The sequence below is a fragment of the Crocodylus porosus genome, unplaced genomic scaffold (assembly GCF_001723895.1).
Source record: "Crocodylus porosus isolate Cpor-Errol unplaced genomic scaffold, CroPor_comp1, whole genome shotgun sequence".
Taxonomy (NCBI): Eukaryota; Metazoa; Chordata; order Crocodylia; family Crocodylidae; genus Crocodylus; species Crocodylus porosus.
Window position 1 is genome coordinate 38,488,922 of NW_017728886.1, and position 11,787 is coordinate 38,500,708.

Below are 11,787 nucleotides of genomic sequence, written 5' to 3' on the forward strand. Positions count from 1 at the left end.
GTCTGAGCAGTACACATTAGAGAGGGCCTGCTAACATGCTACTGGGCCTATCTACATGTTCATTAATGTGCCATAGTTATTGCACATTAAGTTTAGTATTTGGTTAACCCAGTACTAGATCAATGTACAGTAACTCGCACTACTGGGCATTAATGCTGGTGCATGGGTTTTTAGTGACACTTACTGTGCAGTAGGCTTATACTACTTAACAGTAGTATATTAGTATGGTTTTTGCCTGGCATGCTACTGCACAGTGTTATTAGGCTACTGAGCAGTTAATGTCTTGTGTAGACATGCCCACTGATCAGTGCTTCCTAGCACCACCTCATATTTCTTACAGTTAACATGTCATCTGACCCTAAATTCTGTGCTGTGGTTCTTGGAGCTGTAGCACAGAAGTTCTTCATCAGAGTTGTGGTCAGAGTACTTGATAGGGAGAGGGCTGCAGAAGAGTCATAAGAGAAGTAAGGCCTGAAGGGACATCCAGAAGTCATCTAATCTGACCCCTTGCCTAACCTCCTCCCTATCCAAACCATCCTGTAAAACCATAATCTAAACTCTACATAAGACTACCCTCAAACCTGACACAACATAGATCTAATTTCCTAACATGCTACAGGTAAAGCAGGAGAACCATGGCCAAAGTCCTGCTTCCAGAAAATGTTGTCAATATATGCTCAGGAGGTCCTGGGTAGAGGTTATGTGACACTTATGTTTCCCAAGCCTAGGGTTGCCGTAGCCCAGTGCCCTGATCTAAACTGAAGAAGCTCTGAGCAGAGTTAGGTAAAAAAATGTAGAGATATATTTTTTCTCTAGAATCAGTTATGGTGACTTTATGATGATTTTATGACTTTATGGTGACCTGTATGAATAGTGAGTAAACTGTTTTGGCATAAGCTTTTGATGGTTAAGTAGACTCTTCCATTAAACTCTTACTCTCCCAGTCCTAGTCCTTTATTGCTCAGACCGCAGTTCTGCTGAAGTCTTCCAGATGATTTGATGATGTTGTGATATGAGCCGATATCCACTGGAGGCTAGGATAAGACCAAATAGCACACCTTGTGTAATCTAAGCAAAAGAGATGTGATATCCAAACTATGATCTAAAATTGTTCAGACATTCTACTGTAACTTCAGTAATGTATATTTGTGTTCTTTTTTCCTGTTCTAGCTATGGGAGACTTCTATTTAGTCCCACTGTTTACCTGGGGTAACATCAGAACTGTTTACTTCCAATTTTGTAGAAACTCAGCATCACTGAGTCATTGCACATTCATCTGCTCTTCAGACAATTTGAAAGAACAACAGAGATGCCAGTGATCACAGACAGAACCTCCTCTGGTATACCAGGGTTAATAAAGCCAGTCTTTTTGCTGTTGAACAGATTTCATGAAGTCTGTGTAAAGAACAGCTGAAAACATAAAAAAATTAACCTGGGATAAATAGACTGGATGTGACAAGACTATTCCGCATGACAGATACACATAGATTTACAATTAAAACTAATTTACAAGTCCCAAATAAAAGAGGTTTTTTCGTTGGTTTAATGCAGTCCCAAATAATAGCAAAATTGAATTCAGAATTTAGCATTCTGAAACACGTGGCCAATGTTACCATTTATGCTGTGTGCATGAACCCTCTGTTCTTTCCTTTTCACATGTAAGGGATAAACAACATACTGTAATAGAAATTAGCATGCAGGAGTAAGAAATATAGGATTTTGCTACAGGATCTTAAGCTTTGAGGGGCAAATATTCGACATAAACGTCAAACAAACAGGAATTGCATCTTTTTTACTTTTCGGGTTTATAATCTCAGTATATGGATTGTATATATGTAAACATTTTAAAGTGTCAAAAAAAGATGTTATACAAAAGTATTTTGCCCAGTGCCTAAAGAAACAGTCATGAGTAACTTCATCACACTTCAGATGTTCTCAATATTATGAGCAGACAGCTTTGGAAATACAGTACTGAAAATGTGTCTTCTCAGAAACTGGTGTTTGAGCAAAATCTACAGTTTCCCTTTCTGTTATGGGAAGTTATGTCTGGGATATATTAGTTACTAGAATCAAAAAAGAAAAAAATACAATGACATTTTGTCTTAAATCACCATCTAAGAAACCAGCACACACAAATTGCCTGGTAGAAATGATGAGTTTGTGTTTCTTCTCATTAACAGTGGTGTAAATCTATGAAAACCAGAGCCAGAATCTTTAATTAAGAATGATGGGAACTGTTTAAGAAACTTGGGAAAACTTCGAAGTGGTTACTGAAGTATTGGTGGTCATCTGGCAGATTTATTGTGTATATGTAATAAAGCACTTCAAAATATGTGTTGGAATCACACAGCAAAGTACAGCTTGTGATCTTGTGCTGCACAGTAACTGAAAGCTTGGCAACTGGCCAATTACATTTATTGGTATCACTTGTATGGTGTATTAGTACCTTATGTGTAGAGTCCCTTATGTCTCCTTTGCAATTAATTTGGGCCTTGAGCTGAATGCAAGTGGATCCAGCCCCATCAAACTGTGGAGACAAAGACAAATCCATTACAAAGGAGATGCTATCCTGCATGTAAAATTCCTCAGCAAGATGGCATTATCCAGACTGCCAGTCATTTGTATGCTAAGCACTGGAGGGTATGTCAGACATACATTTACAATTCCATGAGAGACCTAAAGGATGTTGTAAAACATCCAAGGTCTTTTGGTTGTAAATTTTCTTGTAATAATAAACATGGCCATTTTAAGTAGGTTAAAAAGAAAACAACTCCTCCTGTCAGTACTTCTCTGACAGTAACCAATTAGCTGTAGTAACTCCATTGCGGAATAATACATATTTTTCAGTATGGGATATTAAAACGCATAGCCAACAGAAAAAACCCCCCATGAGTTTCTGAATTTTCTACCTCTTTCCTATTTTTTCTTTAGTAAGTGACCCTACCAGTAGAGACTTTTTAATGTACCTGAATTTATTTTATTGTTAACCAATTTTTCTCTTTGATTAAAGACAGTCAAATCTAGGTGAAGGTTAAATTAAGCATTTTTTAAAGATGTCAGCATCTGTAAAGTATGTAAGATAATAGAAATACTATATTTTATGCATAGGACAGTGTACTGGGTTAAATCTACACAAAACTGGCCTAGCAGGTCATTATTTTGGTAAGTATTTTGAAATGATGACAAATACAAATGAGAGCAGAATATGGTTGTAGAGTATTTGAAAAAGTGAATGCAAGTGCAGTGGTTTTGGGCAGAGAGTTTGCTATTTGATGCAGACTAAATAGTTGCCTGCACTAATTTTGCAAAGGTTTATTTTGTATGTAGGACAAGGATGGCAGTATTGCAGACAGTTTCATCACTCATGGAATTGAGATCTGATCCACAGCCCCTTGAAGTCTTTGGGAGTCTTCCTGTTGATTTTAGTGGGCTTTGAATCAGGCTTAAAGCAGTTCACCCAAATAATGACATTTATATGTTAAAATGACAGACCCCATGTCTGAAAGTTGGCTTGTTCCTTCCTGCTAGTATTACGTCCTTCGTATCTGAAATGTTTATCATGTGCCTTTTCTGATATTTGTTTGGAAAACAAGTTTGCATGTAATTTTGAATAACCATGTTAGATTTTGTGTATATTTTCTACATTATCTTTCTTATTTCCTTTTCCATTTCCCCATGATCAAGAAGCAGCAAGATTTGACAGATGAAACTGACTGTGACAGTGGCGGTTTCTGTAACATTCATAGCTTCTTGTTTTGAAAATGAATTGTTCTCATGACTACACTTTTAATGTATTCTGTACTTGCAGCCTCTCTTGTTCTGATGTCACTCATTCATAGCACTTGCTTATACAACTCCATGTAGTGTAATTTCAGACATTTCTGAATTTTGAAAAATATGCAGAGACTGGTAATCTAGTTGTAAGCATTAACTTTAAATTAAATAAAAGGTGGCTTTCACTTTGGTGGGCTAGAGAGTGAAAACACCTAGCATTCAATATCAACTTTGTTTTTTGTGAAATCTACTCTGGAGGAATATGATGCACCATGACAGTGATCTAGAAAATAAATGAAGCCATTATACAAAAAAACTGGAATATGTAGGGCTGTATGGCCCTCTAAAAACAAAAGTGATTGATTAGATTAAACCAGAAGAGGAGTGTTTCATAGCTTGCTTTGTTTTAAGTTTAATACTTACAAAAGATGCCAGCTAGATCGTTTTGGAGATTGCCATGCTTTTTGTAACCACAGTGGCTACAGCACAGGCAGGAGTGGTGTCAGTTGCAGTGCCTTGCCCAGCTCAGAAGTCCAAAACTGGAATATCTATAATATTCAGTAAACCTAGTACATTTGGCTTATTGGCTTTTTTCCTAAGACTTGCTATAAAGGTACCAGTCCATGCCAGTTGCAGTGTAGATACCCATTGACCAAGAGTGCTGAGAGGTCACCACTTTGTTCACATGGATTTTTTAAAGGGCTTTTGTTCACTGGTAAAACAAGCTACTGTTGAACCAGGTATCTGTTTTTCATAAGGTGGCCTAAGAATATCATGGGCTCATCTACATGTTGCTCTGTGGTGATGTAGCAACAAGCTACGTTGCCGTACAGTGCACTACAGCAGCGTAGCAATCACACAGGTCTACATCTGATCACCAGCTATGTCACCGTAGTGGGGCGCTCTCCCGATGTAGTTCATCATTACAGTGACATAGCAGCGACATCTAACTGTGTGCCATGAGCATGGCACAGTAACCACCTGTACTGCGCAGTGCTTTAGTACTTTCAAAAGGCGATGTGATTTGCCCCATGTATTTAAAATAAAAGTAATATGGCAAAAATGTTGAGGATGGGAAAAGAGGAACTGCATCCAAACTGTGATTTGTCACTGTGCCACTCTTGCTCACTTTTGTAATGAGTGCCACAACTCTTGTCACTAAAGCTTACTTGCTGATGCTGATTTGTTTGGAATCACATCAACCACACAGAGATAATGCCCTGAGTAATCTGTACTCCAGATTTTTGGTGGACAACTTTGTACAGTTCATCAGAAGTGCCTGTGATGTACATCTAAATTTACATGTAAATATGTTGTGTTCAAACAAATAAGTAGGTCTAGTTTTAAAAAAAAGACTTTGATGTTTTAATTTTAGAGTATTCCCATGTATAACTATGATGTGTACATGACCTAAAGTCATTTCTTATCAGATGTGAACACATATCTGAGTACATAATCTGAATGATTTAACTGTTTTGTCCTTGGTGACTTTGAACCAGCCAGATGATGTATTATCAGGCTCTTTGTGTATAACAAATTTTATTGTGTTGAGTGGGCCTTAGTAGACTGTGGTTAAAATGTAAGCGTGACAACCGATATCCAGTCCCGTTCCCTGTGCTTCTCCTTTGCTGGTAGATTAACTCAGCTAAGACTAGCCACACAAGACTGACAACTGTTTTCAAAACCGGAGCAAGGAATAATCAGTTTTCATACAACTTCTAATCAAATTTGTATTTTCCTTGTTGTTGAACTTTGTTTTTAGAGACCCAAAGTATGTCTAATGTGCTGTTAATGTTTCTGACAGCACATGGTATTGTTCCCTTTTCCAATCAGTGGCTGTGGCTGTGGCTGGGGTGTCTTGTTGTTGTCTTCTGCATGTAAGTTGTAACAATTACAGGATTTCCCAGCCATGTCCATATAATAGTTTTGGCTCATTCCAACCATAAGAAAATTACATACAAGATTGGAAAGAACCTCTCACATCATTAAGTCCAGTCCCCTGCAAATGTAAGAATCACATCATGCAATCATAGAAATCACAGAGGAGTAGGGCTGGAAGGGACCTCAAGAGGTCATCTAGTCCAACCCCTTGCCTGAAGCAGGAATGGTCTTGTGTCCCCCCACCGGGTTTGAACCTGGAGTCCCCAACTTAGAACTGGCTGGGGTTCTTAGCTCTCATTAGTCTTATAGAAGACTGTCCCAGAAATGCAGTACTAACTCCTCTGATTAAATAGTTTTTCCTAGTTTTCAGTCTAATTTTATTCAGGGACAGTTTATGCTTGTTTGTCCCTGTGCCAGCAGGATAAAGAAAAGCTATCTTGGTGACTTGCCCTGTCTTGTATTCATAACAGCAACATATCTACTCTCAATCTTTGTCTAACTAGGTCAAACAAACCAAGTTTATATTATTAGTGTCCTCTAGTAAATGGGGTGATGACTGGGCGACTGCAGAGCCTAGTAACATTTATTGTTTGAACATGGATGACCAGAATTGTATGCAGAATGCCAGAAGAGGTGTAGTACCTTGTACAATAGCATTAGCACTTCCCCTTTGCCGCAGAAAGTACCTTGGCTGGTGCAATCTAGGATAGCATTTACCTTTCTTCACAGCCATATCACATTGGTAGCTCACAGTCCCATTTCTATTACTTCAGTCTTTAAAGTCATTCAGTTCTTCCTGTGCAGTATTCTAATCCTCCTGAGTACTGGCAATACTAAAAATACTATGTTTGCTCTTGATACTAATCCTTGAAGAACTTCAGTAGGAATCTCCCTCCAGTCAGATACGACTAGTTGTTGGTTTCCCATTTGCTAGTTCCTTACCCACTTGTACTATATGACATCTTTGATAAAATTCATCCTGAGCACTGAAAAAATCTCAGAGCCATTGGCTATATCATAGATGACAGGCAAGGTCCCAGAAGACTTGAGGAGGGCTAAACTAGTGGCCATCTAAAAAGGGAAAAGGAGGACCAGCAGAATTATAGACTGTCTTGATCATTGGGTGCATCTACACAAGAGACTTAATGCACAGAAGGCTAATTCTACTGTACATTAGTGTGGCTGGCAGACCCCATGCTAATGCACAGTAGATTTAGTCTAATGCACAGTAGTGTCACCAAAAAAATGTTCATCTGTGCTAATGTGCAGTAGCACTGATTACGGTGCATTATTACCTGTCATTACCTTTAGTAGACTGTGGTTACAATTAAAATGTAACTGACACAACCGATATACAGGTACTAATAAAAATGTAGATATGCCCACTAGCAGCTAACATGGACTTGTTAAGAATAAATTATGCAAACCAACCTGATAGCTAACTAGTTTGATGGATGAAGGCTATGCAGTGGATATAATACAATTAGAGCATCTTTTGATATAGTCCCACATGAGATTCTCATAAACTGGAGAAACATGGGCTACATAAAATTACTGTTAGGTGGATAAATAATTGGGTGAGTAGCCACAAAGTATACCTATAAACAGAACAATGTTCAGATAGCAGGAGGTTTCAGGTGGGGTGCCAGGTGTGTCCTGAGTTCATTGTTAACATTTTTATTATGGATTTTGTTGTTGTTTTTTTTATCAGTGATGCAGGAATGGAGAGCTTCCTGATCAAGTTTGCAGACAAAACAAAACTGTGAGGAATTGCAAACAATTTGGAGGATTAGAGTAGAATTCACAAGGATCTTGATAAACTGGAGACCTGACCTCTGGATGGCAAAATGAAATCCAGTAAAGGCAAATATGAGGTGCCACCCTTAGGGAAGAAAAAGCAAATGCAAAAGTAGAGAATGGGAGATAATTTGGTAGGCATTAGTATTGCCAAGAAAGATGTGGGGGTCATAGTAGATCACAGACTCAACTTAAGTCAGCAAAATGATATAGTTCCAAAAATTAGGTAATGTAAGTTTGGGATGCATTAACAGAAGTATTGTATATAGGGCATGGGAGGTGATAGCACTACTCTACTCAATGTTGGTTAGACCTCAATTAGAACTCAAAAGGCCACTTCTCAGCCTTTCAGCTAAGATCTTTTGAACAGTTCTGGGCACTGCAGTTTAAGAAAGATGTAGAAAAAATTGGAAAGAATACAGAAGTGAGACACAAATATGATTCTGAGGAGGACAGTCTATTCTCTGTAGCCATAGGTCACAGGACAACAAGTTAGCTGTCTTAAATTGTGACAAAGATTTGGTTGGATATTAGGAAGAAATTTCTAATTATGAGGGTGCTTACGGAATGGAACAGGTTACCTAGTGAGGTTGTGGACTCTCCATTCCTGGTAGTTTTTAAAAGCAGGTTAGTCAAACACTTTTGATAACTGGTGACATTCCTGGTAGTTTTGCCTGCTGGTATGGGCAACTGGTGCCTCCTGAGTCTAGGGGTATCAGATCACTGACTGGGGGAGGCGGGGTCCCTTAGTGGCTGATCGCCAAGCCCAAAATCACCAGTGGTGAAACCAGAAGTGCACTTCCACCGTCACTTCCAGTTTCGCGGCTGGCGTTTCCAGGGGGTGCACGGCCAATCTCGGGGTGCATGTGCACCCGTATGCACCTCCTATGCATCGCCAGTGGATATCAGCCTGTGTAACTGAGACTTAACCATGGGCAAATAGCTCTCAGACCCAGTTACAGTTCCACAAAAGCTTGACAACTGCTTGGAAAAGGCCCACAGAAATCATAATTTTGCTGTCTGAAAAAGGCAGCAGAAACAAGTATTGACATTTCAGGACATAGCAATGTTGTACCTTGGGGAAACTTTGTATCTAGTTTTAAAAGCAATTCAGCTAAAACAATTTGGCTTCTTTAAACCATCCCCAATCCCCAAAAATGGTATAGACAACAGTTCCAACCAGGTTTAAAACCAGATAGAACAAGTCCTGACTGCCACCAGTTAGAAAAGGAAGAAGAAGAATAGGGGCAATAAAAAAAAAGAGGGAGTTGACAGGCCTGGCCCTTGGAAAGGGAGTACTGGCAACTCAGGAGTCTGATATAAATCCAGTTGTTAATGTTTTTAATGTTGGTTTGAGTTACAGGAGCATAAAAATCAGAACAGCAAACTAATTTCCTTCTGTTTGTTTCTACATCCCTCTGACTTAAAAATGAAGTTTTTAAATAAGAATCAAACCTAACATGAGGCCTTAAGACCTTATCTATTCCAGCTTTAGCATGTAGAGTCTATTTTTTACAACCAAGTTACAAATCCTTGTAAATAGGCCTGATCAACCTTTAAGTACAGAGGTGCTAACAGATAACCATATAATAAGTAAGGCTGTAATACAGTTAGTGCTAATATATCACACTGTAATAGTACATGGATTCCTGCTCATTGTCTGTGTAGACAACATATGTATTTTATGTTAGGGAATACAGTCTGGTGCATATTCAAACTGTCAATTTATAATCTGTTTTTCTTATAAGATTATCTTAATACTTAGTGTTTTATATAGATTTTAGTACTTTCCTTTTTTAACTATTGCACAAATGCAAATGTTCTTGTTTTCAAAATAGCAAATTATTACAGAATTTTTAATTTGATGGAGAAAATCCTATTTCCAACTTGACCTGTTCTCAGAAACGTTTTGGGTGTGGTGCATATGAATTGGCTCTGCCAGCTTTGTTTTGCGCTTGTGTTTATCTTGTAAGTTGCCATATAAAAGGAGTTCTGTCTTTTAATTGCTGATGCCACCCACTGCTAGTAAAACATTCACAGTGACAAGGACTATTTTGTTTCACCGTTAGGGTGTGGCTACTGTTGGCCTAAGTCATCATGTGACATTACATCATTGTCTTTGCTGCCTGAGACCCTTCTAATTTTCCACTAGGTTGTAGTCATGAGATTTTGACAAACACCAAAATGAAACACTGCACATTTTAACACCTCAGTTTTGAGTGTGATATTTTTGTCGTAAATATTACAGGCATTAGGCTGTTCAGGTGAATGATCTGGCTTTCCTGTAGCTAAACAAAATATTGCTTTTTATAAAATACAGCCATTGTAATTTGGGTTTCTAAATTCACGCACATTTTTATTAACATCATAGTATCCACTTCTATGAGAGTATTTAATACAAATGCCTGTGGTTTTCAATGTTACTAACATTGTAACATCAGTAAAGTGACTTTCAATGAAAAAGACTGTTGTGTGCATTTATTTTTGCAATTTTTTTGTTATGGTTAACACTAGTACAACCTGCTTTAACAGGCCTCTTAAACAGGGGTGCTGAGGGCAGTGGTCCCTAATTGAAAGCAGTGGAATGCAGATATGCTTCTTCAGCATTCCAGATGCACCTTGGCAAATGATAGTGCTAACTTCCCACATAGTAACCTCCTGCTATGCCTTGTTTTCATTACAGAGGAAGTATCTGCAGTGATGACTTAGTTTCTCTTTCCAGCCAGGAAGCAGCTAACCAGAAAAATATGAATGTGACAGAATATTTCCCTTCTAAAACCCAGAACTAATCAAAACGGAAGCAGCACTTTTCCTAATCTGATCTCTACTGAGATCTCTAGTGAACCTTCTACGACATAGAGTTGTGCTCTGAAATTTTCTCCCAGCATGCCTTTTGGGGTTTGAATCTTTAAGTTTGGCAGAGACAGAAGCACAGTTTTAAAGCAGTCATTTTGTACCTGACAGCTGCTTGCTGTCTCTCCCATTCTATACTGGTAGGTAATCCTTAACTCTGGTTTGTTTTTTCCTATGTCTTCTTAAATGGTGGTACATTTTGTACATCCAAATAACCATCCTATGGCAATAAGGTTTAATTGCTATCTTAGGTCTAATTAAAAACAAAAACAAAAATCCAGCCAAATCTTTCTTGCATCTTGAGATCAGAGAGTTTGAAGTGGAGTGTCTGTCCTCAAATTTTCAGAGACTGGTTTAAGAAGACTAATAAGCTGGGGGAATTTTATTCCTATAACATGCTGGTAAACCACTTTTATTATGAATACACAATAATGACATTAAGTCATAAAATTAACAATAAAAACAGGATTTTCTTTAGCTATGTGTATTTAAGAGACTGATAAACAAAACAAAATTATTTTAAAATACCAAAGCAAAGGCAAGTCCCTTAATGTTTTATTAACTTGATTCCCTTGGATGCTGAGGACTTCATTTTATAGATATGGTTGCAAAGCATTTTCAACAAATTATCTAGGAATAAGATGCGTCCCTATCTTCATTTACTACAAGAACCTGAAATTTCAGTAAGTATTAACTCTTAGTATTAGGCATGCCCAGCGGCAATGCGTAGGGGGTACACTTGGGTGCACATGCACCTCATGAGCGTGGCGATGAACCTCATGCAAAAAGACAGGCACTTGTCAAGGTCCCTCCCCCGCTACTACCAACAGTGTTGGCGGTGTCTGCAGGAGCTCTGCCGCTCTCCCGCTGCTGCTGTGCCCCCCCAGCCACTGGGGGCACAGGTCCTTCATGGGTATACCGCTGTCTTCAGCTGAATGCAGAGCTAGACTACATAAGCTACTGAGTCACAAGTTGGCTCTTTGACAGGTATATTGAACAAAAAAACTTTTGTGGGCTTATGCTTTCTTTTTACAGTATTTTTTTTTAACATAAAAGCTAGTCTACACTCATATCATAACTAAGGCAATGGAATGAAGTCTGGGAAGAAAATAGAGAATTTCTGCTTTTTGTTTATAAAATTATATGCTTCTTGGCTTGGCTGCTCCAAAAATAACATTTTATGTCATGAGCCTTATTCTCAAATGACTATGCAAACATTAATACTTCCACTGAAAAAGTGCTCATTTTGTAGTTGCAAAATAAGTATGTTGTATTAAACTAGCTGCACAATAATTATTATAACACATTAAGTAAGATTTTTGCATACAACTCCACATAACAGTAGTCAAAATGCACAATGAAATTGAAATTTTAAATCAGACTTTTATTTTTCAGGCATAATTTTGCACCTACAGGTAGTTGTATTTGTACCTGTCTTATGGAGTAAGCTAGCAACATAAATTATGTGAAATGTTGTACCAC

General features: G+C 38.2%; 1 protein-coding gene and 1 long non-coding RNA gene across 2 annotated transcripts in view; one reads left to right on the top strand and one right to left on the bottom strand.

Moving 5' to 3' along the window:
* Nucleotides 1-3,990, top strand: part of ADAM22 (ADAM metallopeptidase domain 22) — a gene marked incomplete at its 5' end in the record, with an annotated part of 198,603 nt that extends 194,613 nt beyond the window's left edge. Inside the window, one exon of the mRNA XM_019532849.1 lies at nucleotides 1,171-3,990. Coding sequence (XP_019388394.1) covers nucleotides 1,171-1,191 — 21 coding nt within the window. The remainder of the gene's footprint in view (nucleotides 1-1,170) is intronic.
* Nucleotides 3,991-5,203: 1,213 nt separating this feature from the next.
* Nucleotides 5,204-11,115, bottom strand: LOC109308524. The gene is made up of 2 exons (XR_002100632.1): nucleotides 6,961-11,115; nucleotides 5,204-5,331 (listed from the first exon to the last, which is right to left on the bottom strand). It is a non-coding gene; the product is annotated as an uncharacterized LOC109308524 (long non-coding RNA).
* Between the last annotated feature and the right edge of the window lie 672 nt (nucleotides 11,116-11,787).